This window comes from Oncorhynchus clarkii, chromosome 18 (assembly GCF_045791955.1).
Source record: "Oncorhynchus clarkii lewisi isolate Uvic-CL-2024 chromosome 18, UVic_Ocla_1.0, whole genome shotgun sequence".
In the NCBI taxonomy this organism is placed as follows: Eukaryota; Metazoa; Chordata; class Actinopteri; order Salmoniformes; family Salmonidae; genus Oncorhynchus; species Oncorhynchus clarkii.
The window spans coordinates 19807770-19829457 of NC_092164.1; the positions used below are offsets into that span (position 1 = coordinate 19807770).

At 44.0% G+C, this 21688-nt stretch overlaps 2 protein-coding genes across 5 annotated transcripts in view; one reads left to right on the top strand and one right to left on the bottom strand.

Moving 5' to 3' along the window:
* LOC139373176 (neuronal membrane glycoprotein M6-b-like) overlaps positions 1-5649 on the top strand; it is a 30776-nt gene extending 25127 nt beyond the window's left edge. For 2 of the 4 annotated variants that reach the window (XM_071113346.1, XM_071113344.1), the window contains exons 2-7: positions 603-789; positions 1061-1220; positions 1877-2045; positions 3238-3311; positions 3576-3641; positions 4347-5131. In XM_071113346.1, coding sequence (XP_070969447.1) covers positions 603-789; positions 1061-1220; positions 1877-2045; positions 3238-3311; positions 3576-3641; positions 4347-4442 — 752 coding nt within the window. In that variant the 3' untranslated portion in view covers positions 4443-5131. Of the gene's footprint in view, positions 1-602; positions 790-1060; positions 1221-1876; positions 2046-3237; positions 3312-3575; positions 3642-4346; positions 5132-5479 lie in introns of those variants that run through there. The other 2 variants (XM_071113345.1, XM_071113343.1) reach the window with 1 other exon arrangement.
* Positions 5650-14391: 8742 nt separating this feature from the next.
* LOC139372514 (ras-related protein Rab-9A-like) lies at positions 14392-18011 on the bottom strand. The gene is made up of 2 exons (XM_071112242.1): positions 17923-18011; positions 14392-15396 (listed from the first exon to the last, which is right to left on the bottom strand). Exon 2 carries the CDS (start codon positions 15315-15317, stop codon positions 14712-14714), a length of 606 nt encoding a protein of 201 aa, XP_070968343.1. The 5' UTR covers positions 15318-15396; positions 17923-18011; the 3' UTR covers positions 14392-14711.
* Positions 18012-21688: the final 3677 nt, after the last annotated feature.

Consider the following 21688-nt stretch of genomic DNA (forward strand, 5'->3'; position numbering starts at 1 on the left):
AAGGTTTCTCTATGAAGACAAAGGAAAGGGATTATTTTTGGGGGAAGTAGAGGGGAAGATGGGAGCTTGTACTAACGAACACACGTCAAATTGAACACTCCTGGGTGCTTGAGCGTGTCAATTCTAACTATGAAAGTTGCAATGATGAAGTGAAAATGTTTCCAATATGGTTGAGATGGATGAAGAGAAGACATGTTGTGGCTCTTGGTTGGAGACAATGAGACTACTGTATCAACTTTACTGTAAATGTGAGTTGGTTGTTTCTGTCAAGCATTGTTTACTCAACACAGGTTAGCAAGAATGCTAATCCTCAAGGGTTTCAGGCTACAGCATACAGTGAATCCCTTTCTCAGTCAGATATGACATGGGCTGCTAAATCGGATCACATTTAGCATTTATGAATTCACTAATTCATGATTAATTAAGCAGTGACCGTTGCTCTCCAGGACAAATACATACATAGTATAGTTGCAATGTGTGCCTACATTATAATGTAGCAAGAGGCTGAGTTCTAGGCTAATGTAGCTCAACAACAAAAACGTTGACCAACTATGTAGTTCTTTGCTCCTTCTCAGCAAGGTGCTCTCTGTCTCCCTCTGCAGGTTGCTTCGAATGCTGCATCAAGTGTCTGGGCGGCGTGCCCTACGCCTCGCTGGTGGCCACCATCCTCTGTTTCTCGGGCGTGGCTCTGTTCTGCGGGTGTGGTCATGTGGCGCTGACCGGCACACTGACCATGCTGGAGAACCACTTCTCCCAGATCACCACTGACCACGCCACGCTCACCATCGTGTAAGTTGTGTGTGTGTGTGTGTGTGTGTGTGTGTGTGGGGTGGGGTGGGGGGGGGGGGGGGGGGGGGGCGAGTGGTGTGGTAGTGTGTGTGTGTGTGTGTGTGTGGGAGAGAAAGGGATCTTACTTTCTCTGTATGTATCTCCTATATGTCTTTACCTATATGCCAACCTTTACCGTTTGTTAAGGTATATGTCTTTGAACAAGTCTTATCCAGGTTATTCAATATGAATGTGCCCGTTTTCACATTGTTTACTGTATCCGTCCGAGCAGGATCCAGACCATGCAGTACGTCATCTACGGCATTGCCTCCTTCTTCTTTGTTTATGGGATCATCCTGCTGGCTGAGGGCTTCTACACCACCAGCGCCGTCAAGAAGGAGCTGCAGAGCCAGTTCAAGACCACCGTGTGTGGCCGCTGCATCACAGCCACGGTGAGACATGAATACACACACACACCCACCCATATGGTCACACACAAATACGGTCACGCATGCATGTATACACACACACACACACACACACACACACACACACACACACATATTGCACTCATGAATACATGCACACACGTACAACCACACACACACGCCGTGCATGCATTCACACACATACAGCTGTACACAAACCCTGGAGGGTAACTGGCACAGTTTGTCCTCTCTAGCCTGTTCAGTGTAATTGCTGCAGATGTCCAGTAACATCAGCTTTTAAGGCTGCTATGAGGACGGTTGTATTCTCCCGAGTGTCGCCAAGCTAACGTCGTATGAAACTGTCTCCGCCCTTCTAACCAGGTACTGTGTCGTGTATCAGGGTAATGTGGATGACGATATGGCGACAAGGTTGATGACGAGCTTGGGTTTAAATCTCCTCGGTCATTAGGTGACGTTGTATTGAGGGATAGTTATACATAGTACAGTGTTTTGTGTAGCAGTAGATTACAATGACGGTAAATGGCAATGGTCAAATTCTATTAGACACGTACACATTTTTAGCAGATGTTACTGCGGGTGTTGCGAAATGCTTGTGTGATGATTGACGATAACGACGAGGATGATGATGTCACTAACTCCTCTCTCTCTCTCTTCATCAGTTTGTGTTCCTTACATATATCCTGGGCCTGGCCTTCCTGGGGATCTTTGGCTTCTCAGCCATCCCAGTCTTCCTCTTCTACAACATGTGGACTACCTGTGCTGCCATGAAGTCCCCCATCGCCAACATCACCGATCCGGACTCCATCTGTGTGGACGTCAGGCAGTACGGTGAGTGTCAGTCAGTAACACACACACACACACACACACACACACACACACACACACACACACACACACACACACACACACACACACACACACTGATCCGTGTGATTATGTCAACCTGGTTCATGAGTTTACACACACATACACACATATTTCTTCCTAGGTTTTGGCCTTTCTAGGGAGTTTTTCCTAGCCAACGTGCTTCAACACCTGCATTGCTTGCTGTTTGGGGTTTTAGGCTGGGTTTCTGTACAGCACTTTGAGATATCAGCTGATGTACGAAGGGCTATATAAATATATTTGATTTGATTTAGGAGTGTGACACATATTCAGGTGACGGCCATTCTGCCTATAGCGTCCAGGAAAAACACGTCCGTATATTCGCCATATCACGATATAGCCCTGCATAAGAGCCTAATGCAGTGTGACATACGTCCACTTGGCAGTGGTAGGCTGTATCTTATAAACATTATGCCTTCGCTACGGGTGCTGACAACACTTAACCTTTACATGTCAATATCTATAGGGTGTTTAAGTCATTTACTGCATCGACATCCATATCATGTTTACGACTGTTACCATCACCCTGAAGCAGTGCATCATCTGTCCTCTTTAATGGCAGATGTGTCAGAAGGTGAGTGTAGCTGGTGCATGAAGTCAGGCGCAGGAGAGCAAAATGAGTGAGCAATGCACTTTACTCAAAGGCACAAATACACTTGACCAATAACCAAGGGTAAATATAACGCACGGGTGAACACAGCACCTGTCAGAAAACCAGCCATCATGATTCGAACTGAACATAGAAATAACCACTCACAACAAACATGGGGGAAACAGAGGCTTAAATACATGAACATGTAATTGGATAATGAAAACCAGGTGTGTAGAAAAAAAAGAAGACAAAACCAATGGAAAATGAAAGATGGATCAGCGATGGTTCGTAGACCGGTGACGTCGACCACCGTCCGCCGCCCGAACAAGGAGAGGGACCGACCTCGGCGGAGGTCATGACAAGATGGTATAAACAGTTATGCATCTGAATGAGAGGACGTGTTAACACTTACTATCGCATTCCGTCAACTCAACTGGTTTTACCCACCAAATGAAGTGATTGGCCACTCTGCCCTGAATGGGGCCTGTCTTAAAGCCACAGTTGTCGCTCCTAAACCGATATCTCTTGTTCCTGATCGTGTAGGTATTATCCCATGGAACGCGACACCCGGCAAAGCCTGCGGATCTACACTAGGAGACGTCTGTAGCACCAGCGAGGTGAGAACGGCAACCCCCTCCCCCTCCTGTAAATCTTTACGCACATCATATGAACCTCATATAATAGGAATATCATATAAACCTTCCTATTCACTACTTATTTAAAAAAAAAAAATGTTATATACATTTGTCAAAAGCGCAAAAATAGAACGTTCTTCATCACTGTACTGCAATTATACAGAGGCTGATTGTGGAAAGGACATGTTTTATGAGTGTCAATCAAAGTATCATCACTAACCAGAGATCGGTCTCCATGTTTTCCAGTTCTACCTGTCTTTCCACCTGTACATTGTTGCGTGTGCTGGGGCAGGCGCCACCCTCATTGCATTGGTAAGCTTTGGATGCCCTATATCCCGAATTCCCCATGTTTGAATCATTTGCATGAGTTGCCATGGCATGCTGATCTGTTGCCATGGTAATCCCTCCTCCACGCTTCATGGTTCTGACTCACTTTTCCTGAGGGTGTAAGTCTGCCCTATAGCTTCTGGCTGGACACACACTGACATGGGCCACATTTGCTTTGTGGACAAAGGAGAGGAATGCCTCACAAGAGACTCTGTCCACACGGTATTTTGCACCAGAGATGATAGAATAAGACTTCTATAGGGTGTTTAAGTCTTCGTAGGTAGAGCTAATGATTTGTTTTTGTTGCAAATCATTAAGCTGTTTTATCCAATCGGTGTGGTTGTCATTATGTGATGGCTAGTTGACCTCAGTTGGAATCAGTAATGGGGTCATGAGGCCATGCTCTCCACTGAGGCAACAGGGCTTAATGCCTTTCAGCTACTCCACCAAACTTGGATTGCTCATTAGTGGGTGTGAGAAGATTCAGCACGTATCACGGCCATCTGAAATTGTGCGCGCCGTAGCAATCTCACTTTGTTTGTAGATGTATGCAATGTGAAGCAATGTGACGGTACAGTACTGCATAAATCTAGCCAGATGCCACCCAATAATAGCAACGGCCTCCCAAGGGCCTCCTGGTCATTGACTTTGTTTCTCACCCCAGTCTGTCTTCTCGTCTCTCCCTCCCAGCTGATCTACATGATGGCCACCACGTATAACTATGCTGTTCTCAAGTTTATGAGCCACGGCGGCCGCCGCTCCACAAAGTTCTCCGAGTCATATTAGCGAGCGAGAGAATGAGAGAAATGGTAGAAAGCAGAGGGAGCAAAAAATAGAAAGACGGTTTAAAGGAAGGAAGAAAGATGGAGAGAAAGAAAGACCGAATGGTGGGGAGGGGAGTATGTACTGTAGCATATAGAGAAACGTACACTACTGTCAACGTAATACAGATAGATCTATGTGCCTTTGCGTCCAAGCCTATTGCCACACACACCTTTTGAACCACACTGAGGGGACTAGCGAGTGCATTGATTAGCCAACATGGCTGAGGTCCCTCACAATCTCTCTCCAGACAGGATATGTACCTAGAAGCACTGATCCAGTACAGCACCATGTGGGACCACTAGTCAAGGCTATGGTGAGGTTGACCAGTTCATTCGAGTAGAGCAGCCACAGAGCATTGAGGATGGATAGTTCATCCATACAAAAGGGACAACGCCAGTGTAAGAACAAGGGAATATTTGTGTTGCTGTATCTAGCTTCAGATTACTGTAATATTCTGTAGTTATTCCAATCGAAGGATATAGTTCTTTCCAACGACACTTTAATATCGTTCCCCCAAGTGCCAACTGTCTAGCTTGAAGTTAAGTCTTTTTTTTAGCTTGTTTAGGCTTGTGCCTCTTTGTGATATTTGTTATGAAAGACGTTGTGCCTTTTTTAGTTTATGCAAAATAAACATAAAATGTGAAGAAAAACCAAGACCATTGTCCTCTCTTTTTAGGATAGTGACTGTTTGGAGAAAATGAATCCCCACTGTAATTGACTAATACTAACCTAGCCAACCTAACCAAAAGAATACTGACATTGTACAGTAGCAATGCTAATGTGTCGCATTTGACATCTGGTAGACTGGTCAACATGACATGTGGCTTCTAGTCATGTAGCTTGCTTTGGCTAACTAACCCTCTCACTGGCCACCACCCTATGCACTTTCCTTTCCCTCCCTCCCTCTTTCTTTCTGTTCTCCCTTCCTCCCTCCTCTCTGCCCCCCCCCCCCCCTCCCCTCTCTGCCCCCCCCCCCCCCCCCTCCCCTCTCTCCACAGATCCACTATCTGATGATCCTGTCGGCGAACTGGGCCTACCTGAGGAGCTCCTGCAACCAGAACGAGTACCAGGACATCAAGACAAAGGACGACGACGCGGAGGAGGGTGGCTCCAAGGAGGGTCTCAACTCCTCTTACTCATAAGAACCGGCCAAACACACTTCCTCACACCTAACCTCCAACCCCCTTCTGGGTAAAACCAACACCTGTGTCTCCTTCACTATGGGCGGTGTTCTGACTTGAGATATGTGCGCTCAACTCAAATTGTCACACTTTGGCTACATTTACACAGGGAGCCCAATTCTGATTTGTTTCCCCACTAATTGGTCTTTCGACCAATCATATCTTTTCACATCAATTCTTTTTCAGAACTTATCTGATTGGTTAAAAGACCAATTAGTGAAGAAAATATCAGAATTGGACTGCCTGTGTATATAAAATGCAGCCCATGTCTTCCATTGACATCAATGGACAAGTCTGAGTCGCGCACACTTTTCTCACCTCTGAATCAGGTCCTTTGTCCAAATGGGAGCAAACGTTTTCAAACGAAACAGGTATATAAGAAGTTCCTATTGGATGAGCTCAGGTTAGGTGGTACCTCTTCCTGTTTGCGAACGTTTGCTCTCGATTGGACCGTTATTGAGTGCAACCCTGCTGCCATAGCCTAACTGCTCTGAGCCAATCACAGCACAGCACTAACCCAGCTCCTAATAACCGCCTAACAACAAAGTCACTGTCTGCACAACTCCTGAGGAAGCGTGCCACAAAATGTCCTGTTTTTTGGTGTTTTATATATATGAATATATTGTGTGAATGTGTATGTATGAATGTTTTTTTGTTGTTTTTTATACTACAAAGTATGACAGGTTTACTATTATTATATTCATCTGGTCTTCTCTTATCTCTGGTGTTTTATCACAACCCTGTTTTACCTGATTTAGTTTTTTGCTTTAAAAAAATGGAAATGCTTGTAACGTTTGCACTATTTAAAAATAGAAAAAAGTAAAGTAGAATAAAAAAAAAACATGAATACATTACATACACAGCATCTCAGGGTGCCTCTCTTAGAAAATATTCCTACTATTACGTTAACTTTCCCATTCCTTTATTGACATCCAGCTACTTCTGTTGAGTAATTCTTCATTTTGGCCTGAGGAGAAAAACGTGTGCTGTACCCTAACTGGATTGGACACATGCACTAATGTGACTGTTGGCCCAAAGCAGCAGTTCTGTCAGCAGCTGTCTGCAGTGCTAACGCAATGCTTTGACCTTCAGATGAACCTCTGGCCTGGTCCCAGATCTGTTTGTGCTGTCTTGCCAACTCCTATGGTCATTGTCGTGTTATTATGACCATAGGAGAATTGGCAAGACGGCACAGACTGATCTGGGACCAGGCCAGTGAACCTCCACCTAGCCCTCTGCATGGCAGGTTTTCTCTGGAAACAGCCTTGCTTCTAAACCCACAGGACAAACCAACACTCAAGGTCAGATTGCCTTGTTCTGTTTGTAAGTGATACATTATATATATACCTCAGGTACTAAACCTAAATTAAAAACTCCACTAGACTGGTCCCAGATCTGTTTGTGCTGTATCGCTCCTATGTTTGGCATGATAATGACCATAGGAGTTGGCAAGACAGCAGAAATAGATCTGGGACCAGGCTAACACCTTACTGCTTAAGCACGTGCTTGTTACAAGGCAAGGCCACAGCTGAAGTGAACTTAGCAAAAGTCCCAATGTTTGTTCATTGTACACAACTGTGAAGGGAATCATACGTTCGCTTTCCTCGAGACAAGTCCACCCTTTAAAGGGGTGAAGTTCACCTGTAAATATACGGACCGCCCCAAAGGAAGTTCCATTGACTGACATCTCCTGAATGTGGAGAGCACGGTCAATGTTTTACCATGCTATTTTACCTTTTGATTACCAATATGTAAATGTTTCCTTTTGGAGAATATGTTTAGCATCCTATTACTAGTTCTGCATTAAATATAATAGTAATGTGACATCTTTTAAAACGGTATGTTGTGAGAAGGAAGCAAGTACAGAGTCATGATGGCGGTGGTGCTTGTATTGTGTACATTTTGAAATGTGGAGGAAAAAAATGTACCAAATGGTTTTCAATGTTTAAAAAAAAAAAAAGTTTTAGACTGCTGAATCTTTCCCTGTGCTAAAGTAATGACGAACTTTATTTGTGATTATTTTACTGTGGCAAGCCAAATGTAAGTGACCCATCTCATATTTTTAGGCCTGTTATATGGACAGATACCATTTGGATGTTTACAATATAACAAGTCAGGAATGTTCTTTTTTTTTTCAATATCATTTATTATCACAACCGATTCTATAATAATGATCACTGACTAGTTCAAGCGCTCCTGGACTATAAGGTTCTATCTGCATTTTAGTCTAAATTGAGTTAGTGACATAGCCTTGTTCTGTTCGATGTTCTCTACCTACATACACTATACTCTAAATACCCCAATTCATGTTAAGTTCAAAAGAATTCCAAGGTAAAATGTCTGACACCGTTCAAAACAACTAGGGCTCGAAACGGTAAAACCAATTACCTCAGAATCATATTTTTGCAGAAAGAACCTTACAGTCCCAAAGCTCTCGAGTGATCTTCCTCGCAGCAGTGAAACGATGATTCTTTTAACTTTCATATGAAAAGGCATGTCGGTATTGTCCACGTGTGCAAACGTCTAAATACTGAAAAAAGGACTATATTCCCAGGTGTGTTATGTTTGATATAGTACAGTGTGCTTTGCCACCAGGTCGACGTAGGCGAGGGCATGTGCCGTTTCATATAAGATGCGTGTCAGTCAGGGTGTGTCGTTTCCTCGTTATTGCATGAAGGCGACATGACTGTGTCTTTGCAGTTTTTCAGGTGATGTGTCGTCAATTGTACTGACAACTATGGTAGGCAGCGTTTGCCCCCACTCAACTCTCTTTTTTTAAAAAAGATATCCATTGTACCTTGGATGACATTGTAGTCCCTGTAGTCGTTTCATCATTGCTTTTCTTTTTAAAGTTTCAAATAGTTATGATTCCTGTATAGTGATGATTTTTGTAACCTTCTCTAGTAAAAAACGATATTTTTTATTATCGTGAAAGAGCTGCTCATCTGTCTCTTTCTTACAAGTTTGGACTTCCTGTTAAACACACATGCAATGAGATGAATGACAAATGTGCTCTGAACAGTTCAGTTGCCAAAGAGGCGTGTTTGTTCTACATAGAAATGGGCTATCTGAAGGTTCCAAAATGTTGCATCCCGCTGAACGCGCCCCCAGTGCTCACCCTCAACCACAGTGATAGGCAACACCCCAAGGTTGTCCCTTGTAGAGTTTTGCGAGATGCTGACTCCACCTGGTGGGAAAATGTAGCATTGTACATTTCCTAAAATGGTAGTCCAAAACCATTGATTTAAGACCAAGGGTAGCTCCGGGGTGAAGTTTCCCCTAGGTACAAATCTAGGATCCCCTCCCCCAATCGTAAGCTTAACCATTAGTGGGGGAAATACAAAACTGACCCAAGATCACCGTCTAGGAGCAACTTCACCCTACACTCCAAGGAGGGGCACACAAATTAGGATAGCAGTGTATTTGGCCTACAGTTGACCGACAGTACAGTGGTCAGTGGAAGACCAAACGCACTCCACAGGTGGAGCATATTACTTCAACGCAGGTTTAAAATGGCCAACTTTATTTCAACACACAAAAACATACATTTTAAGACCGTATTGATAGTGTTTCAGGTTGGTTCATGTTTTAATGCAAGACACAGGAACAGGACAATGTTTTTTCTTGGGCAGAGGGTCAATTATTTTTAGACTGCAAATTGACGACAAGAAGCCCAAAGATCGAATATTTGACTAAAACAATCATTTCAAACCTTCCTTACATTTGTATACGATCACATGTATCTTTCTTTAATGTGTGGGAATACGTTGGAACCGATTTCCAAGTTTTAAAAAATCACACACGTCCCAGTGTTTTTATAGTCTTATGTCCAACAAAAATGATATATAGTACCAGTCAAAAGTTTGGACACACTTACTCATTCAAAGGTTTTTCATTATTTTTAAAATGTTCTACATTGTAGAATAATAGTGAAGACATCAAAGCTATGAAATAACAGATGGAACCATGTAGTAACCAAAAAAGTGTTTTTATATTTCAGATTCTTCAAATTAGCCACCCTTTGTCTTGATGACAGCTTTGCACACTCTTGGAATTCTCTCGACCAGCTTCATGGGGTAGTCACCTGGGATGCATTTCAATGAACAGGTGTGGCTTGTTAAAAGTTAATTTGTGGAATTTATTTCCTTCTTTCCATCAAGTGCTATGATGAAACTAGCTTTCATGAGGACCGCCACAGGAAAGGAAGACCCAGCGTTACCTCTGCTGCAGAGAATAAGTTCATTAGAGTTACCAGCCTCAGAAATTGCAGCCCAAATAAATGCTTCAGAGTTCAAATAACAGACATCTCAACATCAACTGTTCAGAGGAGACTGTGAATCAGGCCTTCATGGTCGAATTTCTGTAAAGAAACTACTACTAAAGGACAATAAGAAGAGACTTGCATGGGCCAAGAAACACAAGCAATGGACATTAGACCGGTGGAAATATGTCTGATGAATCCAAATTTTAGATTTTTGGTTCCAACCAACGTGTCTTCGTGAAACGCAGAGTAGGTGAACGGATGATGTCCGCATGTGTGGTTCCCACCGTGAAGCATGGAGGAGGTGTGATGGTGCTTTGCTGGTGACTGATTTATTTAGAATTCAAGGCACACTTAACCAGCATGGCTACCACAGCATTCTGCAGCGATACACCATTCCATCTGGTTGTGCTTAGTGGGACTCATGTTTTTCAACAGGACAATGACGCAACACACTTCCAGGCTGTGTAAGCGCTATTTGACCAAGAAGGAGAGTGATGGAGTGCTGCATCAGATGACCTGGCTTCCACAGTCACCCAACCTCAACCCAATTGAGATGGTTTGGGATGAGTTGGACCGCAGAGTGAAGGAAAAGCAGTCAACAAGTTCTCAGAGTATGTGGGAACTCCTTCAAGACTGTTGGAAAAGCATTCCAGGTGAAGGTGGTTGAGAGAATGCCAAGAGTGTCCAAAATGTTCATCCAGGCAAAGGGTGGCTAGAATCTAAAATCTACACTTTCTTTGGTTACTACATGATTCCATATGAGATATTTCATAGTTTAGATGTCTTCCCTATTATTCTACAATGTAGAAAATAGTAAAAATAAAGAAAAACCCTTGAATGAGTAGGTGTGTTCAAACTTTTGACTGGTACTGTATATGCTGAGAGAACTTGGTGTTCTGCAGGCGGCCAGTTTGGGAACCCTGCTGTAAAAATGACTGGTTTGCATTTGAATACTGGTGACATCACTGTCTTTTGTCAAATTACCAACTAATATATATATAGCTCAAAAAAATAAAGGGAACACTAAAATAACACATCCTAGATCTGAATGAATTAAATATTCTTATTAAATACTTTTTTCTTTACATAGTTGAATGTGCTGACAACAAAATCACACAAATTATCAATGGAAATCAAATTTATCAACCCATGGAGGTCTGAATTTGGAGTCACACTCAAAATTAAAGTGGAAAACCACACTACAGGCTGATCCAACCTTGATGTAATGTCCTTAAAACAAGTCAAAATGAGGCTCAGTAGTGTGTGGCCTCCACGTGCCTGTATGACCTCCCTACAACACCTGGGCATGCTCCTAACGAGGTGGCGGATGGTCTCCTGAGGGATAGTCCCAGTCCTGGACTAAAGCATCCGCCAACTCCTGGACAGTCTGTGGTGCAATGTGGCGTTGGTGGATGGAGCGAGACATGATGTCCCAGATGTGCTCAATTGGATTCAGGTCTGGGGAACGGGCGGGCCAGTCCATAGCATCAATGCCTTCCTCTTGCAGGAACTGCTGACACACTCCAGCCACATGAGGTCTAGCATTGTCTTGCATTAGAAGGAACCCAGGGCCAACCGTACCAGCATATGGTCTCACAAGGGGTCTGAGGATCTCATCTCGGTACCTAATGGCAGTCAGGCTACCTCTGGCGAGCACATGGAGGGCTGTGCGGCCCCCCCAAAGAAATGCCACCCCACACCATGACTGACCCACCGCCAAACTGGTCATGCTGGAGGATGTTGCAGGCAGCAGAACGTTCTCCACGGCGCCTCCAGACTCTGTCACGTGCTCAGTGTGAACCTGCTTTCATCTGTGAAGAGCACAGGGCGCCAGTGGCGAATTTGCCAATCTTGGTGTTCTCTGGCAAATGCCAAACGCCCTGCACGGTGTTGGGCTGTAAGCACAACCCCCACCTGTGGACGTCAGGCCCTCATACCACCCTCATGGAGTCTGTTTCTGACCGTTTGAGCAGACACATGTACATTTGTGGCCTGCTGGAGGTCATTTTGCAGGGCTCTGGCAGTGCTCCTCCTTGCACAAAGGCGGAGGTAGCGGTCCTGCTGCTGGGTTGTTGCCCTCCTACGGCCTCCTCCACGTCTCCTGATGTACTGGCCTGTCTCCTGGTAGCGCCTCCATGCTCTGGACACTACGCTGACAGACACAGCAAACCTTCTTGCCACAGCTCGCATTGATGTGCCATCCTGGATGAGCTGCACTACCTGAGCCACTTGTGTGGGTTGTGGACTCCGTCTCATGCTACCACTAGAGTGAAAGCACTGCCAGCATTCCAAAGTGACCAAAACATCAACCAGGAAGCATAGGACCACAGGACCACTGAGAAGTGGTCTGTGGTCACCACCTGCAGAACCACTCCTTTATTGGGGGTGTCTTGCTAATTGCCTATAATTTCCACCTGTTGTCTATTCCATTTGTATGTGAAATTTGTCAATCAGTGTTGCTTACTAAGTGGACAGTTTGATTTCACAGAAGTGTGATTGACTTGGAGTTACATTGTGTTGTTTAAGTGTTCCCTTTATTTTTTTGAGCAGTGTATATATATTTTTTAACATAAAAACAAAATCGTTTTTGGTATGTCATGGTTGGTCTTGTTTTACAGCAAAACATAGAAACAGCTGGTATGCATTCAAGACTGGTTTCCTTGGGGCTATAGTACACACAACTCATGATAGCACAAGTCCGCTAATAGCCTACTTATCACAAACTATGGCCCTGGGTTTGCTGCTCCATTCCTAAATGGTTAGTGCAGGTCCAGGCAACATAACATTAAGAAGCCATTCATTTCCAAACTCTCCGAGAACAGTTAGGCTAGCTAATGCACTTATATCCTGAGGCTTCGGGTGCACTAGTTCGCATAATGAATGACTAAATAAATTAAATGTTTTTGTAGCTAAAAAAAATCTACATGCTTCAGTGAGCTGACATTCCACATTAACATGGCTATAAAAAGCCTTTTTTTTTTATTTAAATTTGACCCCTTTTTCTCCCCAATTTCGTGGTATCCAATTGTTGTAGTAGCTACTATCTTGTCTCATTGCTACAACTCCCGTACGGGCTCGGGAGAGACGAAGGCTGAATGTCATGCGTCCTCCGATACACAACCCAACCAGCCGTACTGCTTCTTAACACAGCGCACATACAACCCGGAAGCCAGACGCACCAATGTGTCGGAGGCTACACCGGGCACCTGGAAACCTTGGCTAGCGCGCACTGCGCCCGGCCCGCCACAGGAGTCGCTGGTGCGCGATGAGACATGGAGATCCCTACCGACCAATCCCTCCCTAACCCGGACGACGCTAGGCCAATTGTGCGTCGCCCCACGGACCTCCCGGTCGCGGCCTGTTACGACAGAGCCTGGGCGCGAACCCAGGGACTCTGATGGCACAGCTGGCGCTGGAGACCCCTATAAAAAGGCTTTTGACGGTTGATTTGGAAATGGGATGAGATTAAACATGTTAAAGCTCTAACAGTCATTATGAATGCTGGACATACTTATGGATGTTGATGGGAGTCCATTAGACGTTGGTCTGCACTATAGACCACGTGATCCAGCCAATGAACGGCTTCGAATTCACATCGCCCATCAAGTGAGAATAATCAGAGAACTGGGTTTGACTGGAATCCTCTTTCCATTTGTACAATGATGGAGACTGGACAGAACCATCTGGTTTTACCCCAACACATACTGTCGTTCAGTTAGCCTGTGTACTGAATACCACCACTAACAATTCAAAATACGATTTAACAATCAATAAATATTAATTTGGCACATTCAGCCCATTTAATAGATGGGATGACAATGTAATATTTCCCATGCGGCTCAATTGGTATAGCATGGCGCTTGCGGGGTTGTGGGTTCGTTTCCCATGGGGGACCAGTATGAAAAAGTACATAAAATGTACTGCGCTCACTACTGTAAGTTGCTCTGCATAAGAGCGTCTGCTATGACCAAAATGTAAATACTTAGTCATTACTTGATTACTGTATGTGTCTTTCAGCACAGTAGTAGTGCAACTCTTGGGAGGAGGAATGCACAACAAAATAATCTCTTGATCGTAGTGGTCACTGATAACACACACTCTCGCCAGCACAAAGAAAGGTCAAATAGCAGGCCCAACTATGTACACTCCTGTGTATGATGAAACTTATATAGCCTAAGTGGGTCGGTGTGTATGACGTTATGAACAGGCTGTGTGTCCGCGTGCACATGCAGTCGTGTAAACCAAGGGAGGAGCACAGAGCAGAACGAATGCATTAACCACAGCTAAAAATGGAGAATTGGAACCAAGTGGCCGTTGGTATCATCAGTACTCACAAGTTACAGCCAAGTTGGCCAGAATTGGGCAGCAGAAGTTCAAATGAGCTCCTACTGTCTCTTTAAAAAGGCCCAGTGCAGTCAAAATTCATATTGTATAACAGCTGATTAAACAAACACTGTAAAAACTGTGAAAAAATGTGATCAGTTTATTTCCTGATAGTTGGTGGTTGAAAATACAATCTACACAGGACATTATAATCAGCAGGTTTGCATGGGCGGGAGTTTCAGCTTTCCATGGTGACATCACTATGCGGTTGATTGGTTAATAGACCAATAACAAAGACAGTTTCAAACCCCTCTTCCAATAACAGCTAGTTTTCCCAGTCTTAGCCATATTCTTGCTTGAGAAATAGTTTTTTGCTAAAAATCCATTTTTGCCCATTTTAAATTGAGATAAACAGCTTCATTGGGCCTTTAAGAGTCAAATAAAGGTAATCACCCCTACATCTCAGCAGCAGGAGGCGCCAGAGCGTGGCTTCCTGTGCAGGTCCATTGTGTCCGTCGGGATGAGGTGCTCCCCCCCTTCCTCCTGCGCCAGCACCCTCCTCACCGCCTCCTCAAACGCCGCCGCCACGTTGGTCGAGTCCTTGGCGCTTGTCTCAAAGTACGGGTGGCCGCCGTTGTCGCGGCACCACTGGCGGGCGTCCTCGCCTGAAACCTGCCTCTCTGGCACATCCAACTTATTACCCAGGATCACGAATGGGAACTTCTCGGGTTCCTTGACATCAGCGTAGTAGGCAAACTCCTTCTTCCAGTTGTTGAGATTGTGGAAGCTCTGGTTGTCATCCATGCTGAAGGTTAGGAGACAACAGTCGGAGCCACGGTAGAAGGGTGTCCGGAGCGAGCGGAAGCGCTCCTGGCCTGCCGTGTCCCAGATTTGGAGCGTCACGGTGCGCCCGTCCACCTCCAGCTCCTTGTTTAGGAACTCCACGCCAATGGTGTGGAAGAGATGCGTGTCAAACTTGTTGGTGACGTAGCGGTTCATGAGAGAGGACTTGCCCACGCCGCCGTCCCCCAGGAGGATCACCTTGAGCAGGGACGACTTGGCTGTCATGACTGAGCTTGGGCCTGGGCTGAAGGGTTGGTGGAGTAGCTGGCTAGGGGGGAGATGGTCTGGGAAGCGCTGCTGCTACCTGACAAATAGATGACAGTCATTCAGGTTAATCAATCAACTGATTGATTGCTCTGTTAACCGTCTGAGAAAAGAAAATGAGATTAAGAAACACAGATGAACAATTTGAACGCAGTACCTCATCTGTAGTCAGCTAAAGTCAAATCAGTCACAATGCTATACAGTCTAGTAGTTGATATCTTATCCAATGAAGACGTAGCATTCTCCTGCCCGACATTAACTGTTGTAGGAGTTGTAATATTCTCAGCATGTGTCACATGGACAATGATCAGATGAGCATCTCTTAGAGAATCACATGAGCAAAGCTGTTGCCAGAGGCCACACACACACACCACGAGACCGTTTTGCATGCATAAAGCTCGGCTTCAGAGCAGACACTTTGCATTAAATATGAGTTTGGCCGATCGTAAAGTAGACAACGATAGGCCTAAAACTTAGTTTATCCTACCACAATACAGTAGTACAGTTGAGTATAGAATGCATTGTGTAAGGACACAAGAGACAGTTCCAGTAATACATTCTTAATTGTTGCAACACATGCCATTTCTTACCGTTACGTATCAGGGCAAACCATAGCCTAATTCAGCACCTGTTAGAAAATAACAGAAGGCATGATGTCAGACTAATACCATGACGATGATGAACTACGTGAACATGTCAAAGGATTCCATGACGTGCATTTAATGAGGCCTTTAAGTTCCTGTAATTAGAATGAATGTCGTTCATTTCAACCCTATTAGTCTAATGGATGTCTGGTATGGGTATTACAATTCCAGGTTGTTGTAGGCCTTGGTTATTAATCCAGTAACACACGAACACACTGACGGGTTCAATGTTTCTGCTATTAAGCAATGACCGACGTTGCACGCTGCTGAGAAAGTAAAGAAGAGTGTTATCCTTAAACAAACAAAGACCCAAATTAGTCCAAGAGACCAGGTGGGTCAACCCACTTGCAGTTCTATTAATTATATTTCAAGGTTGTTGTTTTGTTTTGTTTTTTTAATGAGAAAAAACAGAAAATCCGATCATCCAATTCCTAACATCCCTGTGAGACCTGTTTGAGCCTTCTTCCAGAGTGACAATTTTAAACAGGGCTCCAACTGTTATCTGGTTGGTGATGAAGGGGTTAGAATGTGTAGAGAAATGTGAGCTTATCACCCCCTCAATGCCTCTCCATCACATAATCGATCAATGTCTTGTCTCGGATTGAGGTAGTGTTCAGCAGGCTCCTCAAATACTGTGACAACACTGTGTCACTAAATTGAAATGACTTGCACCACTGACCTCTAGTCAATGGAGTTAACTACTTCAGAAATCTTCTCTAGCCCTCTATCCATTTCCATAATGATATAATAACATCCAAAGGGGTAGTGAAATGGGCAAATCAGCCCAAGTAGGTCAGAGACATAGGTAACAGACGCACATCCTGTTAGTCAAATTGGTTGAAGACTTTGCCTATTGTTAGCCGCCTCAGCCAACTACAGTGAATTTAATGTGCCGGAATATAACTTGACTGAGAGAGGACACTGACTGACTGCACCTTTGTTATGCTGCCTTTCTGCACCTGTGGCACACACAAACACACATTTTAAAAGGGGAAGTAGGCCAACTGTTCAGTTAGAAAAAAATATATATACTGTTTGAGCATTATCAGCATGGTAATCAATGGTATTCTTTTTTACTATGGTAAATGGTAATGCTCCATCTATTTAACAGAGAGCCCTACTAAAATATCATACCACTGATTTGTAGAACAAGCCAATCTGGTCCTATCCCCAGCATTACATATATCACTAGCCAACAGAGAACTTGGTTGGATAGGACATGCGCAGAAGCTTGGAATGTTTGCTTGATGACACACTTGGATAAAAGTGAACACATATCAATCGCGAAGATGATCTGAAAAGAGACGTAGGCTATAGCTATAGGCTATTTGAAACAAACTTGCTTTGGTAGTACTGTAGGTTGATTAGCAGGTAAACAACAAGACTGTCGTATGGAATAAGTATAGCGGACTCCCATGGCCTAAATAACAAACAAACAATAGGAATAAAGACTGCTAGTGAATATACAGTAAATCACTTTCCACGTTCAAAACAACTCTGAACTCGGACATCCTTGACTTCAATGCGTCCAAGACAACTGGGGAAAAACGAGCTCTGACTGGGAAATATCGTTTGGAACTGTCATCCAACTCGAAATTACAATTCGGAAACTTGGGCAGCTTTTTTAGAGCTCCGACTTTCTGACCTGAATATCACCGACTCATGGTTTAACTTCGTTTTTTTTTCTCCAGTTCCCAGTTGTCCCGAAAGCACCAAATGCTCGCTTGCCATGAACCACGTAGTCTAAGATCATGCGCATAGCTTAAACATCAACTGGCTTAATGTAGCTGGCTAGGCTAATTGGTAAAGGCATATATATATATATATATATATATATATATATATATATATATATAGTTAACATTAAATGTGAAAGTCTAAAATATCTAACAACGAATAGTATCACTTGGTTACAACTGTACCTTGCTGTTTATAATGTACTTCGGCGGTGCCATCCCTTTGCAAAATCCTCACAAGCTGCCGAGGTTTCCCGGTGACATGGCGCTACTGACGCTCATATGACCGATCGTTTGTCACGCCTACTGTGGGCAAAATGGATAAAGGATGCTATTAATGTGTGTGTAATTGTGCTTTTACTACTGAAAAAGTATATGAAAGTATAGCAGGAAATTGACATTCTAAACACTGATGCGTCATGGCTTTTGAATGTGGCCATGGCAATGCCCATACAAAACATCTCTGGCAATATTGTGATGACGTCACTGTAATATTCCATACAATGGGCGCGTTCCTCTGCTCAGGAGTTGCTTTCACATGTCAGATCTTACAACGCAATGGGTAGTTTTTTTTTTTAAAGCTAATTACATCATATGTTATAGCAATCTTTTAGTCAATGACACAGTCAATCACTCAAACGCTGCACTTTGTCAGGGATAGCCAAGCCCCATTGTGACAAGAACACGGTTTCCACTAGATAGCACAACCACAAAGTCAAAATTGTCTACAAAAGTCCAAATTCAGGTTAGGCATAACGTTAGCGGTGTAGTTAAGGTTAGGTTTAAAATCAGATTTTAAGAAGATAAATTGTAGTATGGGGTAAGTTGAGCCCCGGGAGAGGGTAAATTAAGCCGCCTACAAATGTCTGTACTGAATGAAATATTACCACTACCTTTTTAAAACCATGTCTACACAATTCACATTGCAGGCTGAACACCTTAACATAGACCAGGCCCTGTTGTTATCTCATATCCAAGCGAAAATGCCTTGCATTATGCCTGGGAAGAAAACACTTCAATTTGCTTAACTTGTGATTGGCTCAACCATTGGCTCAACTTACCCCATGGCAAACATTTGACTATTTTAGCCCACACAGCTTCAAGGATGCAATTTCATGCTAGGTGTAGGACCTCATATTGACCCCAAATTATGTATAGAACAATCGTAAAATTATCTACTTTGGTTTAGATACAAGCATCATGAAACGTCTAACACAAAGTCATATGACTTGGTGAAAATCAGTTTCTTGCACATAACTTGCTTACCACTTTTTACATGTGGTTTCTTCCTTAACAGACTCCATGAAATGATGACCTCGTCCTAAATATTTGGTAAAAAGATACATTTTGTGTATGGTTTCCGTAGAAACAAGGGTGGCTCAACTTACCCCTTTGGCTCGAACTTATCCCACTCTCCCCTACATTGTATTCTGCTGTACCTCAATGTAGAGTATCAGCAATAGTATGCTCTTTGAAAGATAGAAGAATGTGGACTTTCCACTTGATAACGTTTATCTATTGTAATATTATCAGTGTGGGAGTGGGCAGAAAAGCCTGCACAAGCAATGTATTAAACAGTGTGAATGTGAATGATTGTGAAGTTGTGTATGTTTGTAAGTACCACCATGCACAGTACACACATACTGCCCGAGCGCGCGCGTGTGTCTCAAAGAAAGAAAGTTATCAGACAACGATTGAAAAGTTAAAGGCTATAAATAGGGAGACTATCAATAAGATAGGGAACTGCATGGACTTTGGAAAAGCCACTCCTTGAAAATACACATGCCATACTGACAGTGAAACACAAACTTAATTAAATTGATAAAACATAATGATATCTCCAATGACTCTGATACAGATGTCTCTATAATGTGTACAGACACATTATAAAAACACTGAGAACAAATCATATACTATAATCTTACATTTCCTGCTGTTCAATGGCCATTTCAATGAAAGATATACCCATTTAGCAATGTAACTTGAACATTCTTTAGCAATATAACCATTCATTATAATCTTATCTGATATGAAATGCTGCTATCATTCCATATATCTTCAAACCCCTATCCCTGCCCACAGAGAATAACTAATTAAGCTAACTTTGTCCAACTGTCATCACAATGATGGGCTGCTGAGTCATTAGCACTGGCTGTGGGCTAGAAAGTGAAGGATCGTGGGAGATCAGCAAGCCCCCGGCCAGAGGGTTTTTTCTGGATCTCAAAATTGAGATCGTAGCAGGTTACGAGAATTTACACAGCAGGTTAGGATAATTAGGTTAAGGTTCGGAAAATGGTTAGCTAAAATAAAATACAAATCTACTTTTGACATAAGCTGTATCTCTTCTAGACATGACCCTGCCGGAGCTGTATCTTGGGCTGATTAATGGGTCACATGCTCCTTGTGCTGCTCACAGGGTCACACGACCACAGGAAGGCCACATGGGTCTTACTCTGCAGCTCAACAGAAATGTCAACATAGGGACTACATCTTGTGTTCTCACACACAGACAGACCCCATGCTAAACACACAGTACCTATTAATGGCAAATGAGAAAGAAATTGTAAAAGAAAGAGAAACACTTTTGTATTACAGTATGTAGCGCAGCAAGTTTAATGACAATGTAATGCATACAACACATCATGTGGTAAAATGTTAAATGTAATTCTTAATTTCTGTCATTAAAACATGACATTATTCAGTTTGATAGGGTGAAGACGTATCATCAGGATCTCGACAAAAACAAAGCAGGCATTTTACATGTGGTGTGGTGAGGATGGCCTATCAGAGGCACACCCAGCCGCTGTGGTACCACTGCTCCCCACACCTGCTACAGGTCACAAAGGTCATGGCATCCTGGTCTGCAGTGGCCTGGCGAACCCACGCCGGCAGAAACAGCGTGCCCCAGGACATCCGCGTCACCCTGCAGTCCGACCCCTCGCACCGCAGCTTCTGGGTGGGTGTCCCCTCCAGGTCCTGGGGGAGCTGCCTCTCGCTCCCCCCCGTGACGAGTACTCCTCCCTTAGCCGCTGGAGCTCCTCGTTGGCCATCTCCTCCACAGACATCCCGGGGAAGACTTACGGCCCCAGGCTGCCGCCCAGGAGACCACACCGAAGGTGGCCGTTTTTGGGGTTCGTTAGGTTGGCCACCTTACCCCTGATGCAGGCCTTGTATTTGGCCTCGTTTGCACGGTGCAGTGCATGGATGTGCACCTCTAAGACGCGGGCTGCACATTCGCGTCATAGAGGTGGATGTGCAGTCCTCCTCCCCTCTGCAGTCCTCCTCCTCTCTGCAGTCTTTCCCTCTGTCTCCTTGGAAGTTTCTGGATTGAGGGCACCAAGGAGGAGCTGGATGCACTTTGTCCTCAAAGCCAACTCAAAGGAATCCTTACAGGGGGAGGGTTACCCAGGGAAGTGGTGGCAGGAGTTTCTGACTGCTTTGAGAGGGTGGGCAAAATTGACTCCGAAGACAAAAGACCAGCTGCCTGCCACGATGTCACCCCTTCTCCCTTAGCTCTCCCACACTTGGTCCCATTTGTGAGTGTTCTGTCCTCGGACCCAGTATGGAAAACCACATGTTCACAAGACGCACCCAACTCCACTGGTTTACTAGCATCACCAGCAGCTAGGACACCTCTGTCTGCCAGACAAGCTTTATCAGCCAGCATGCTCTCTCCAATGACAGTGAATTATTCTCTGCTTCCCTTCTGCTTTGAGATGTCATAGGGGTGGCTGTAGAGTTTCTTCCATTTTGACAACAGGTGCTTGGCAGTTTTTTTTCACTGAATGGTCTGAGCAGGTATTGAGGAGTCTGTAAAGGACCCTGACGATATCTGTGCCTTGCAGCTGCTCACAAGTCACACAGGCCATAGTTACCTTCCCTGTTAAATTTGTCCATCTGGAGAGCATGATGAGTCATATTCTTAGAGACTGGCCAGAGAAAGACTGATATG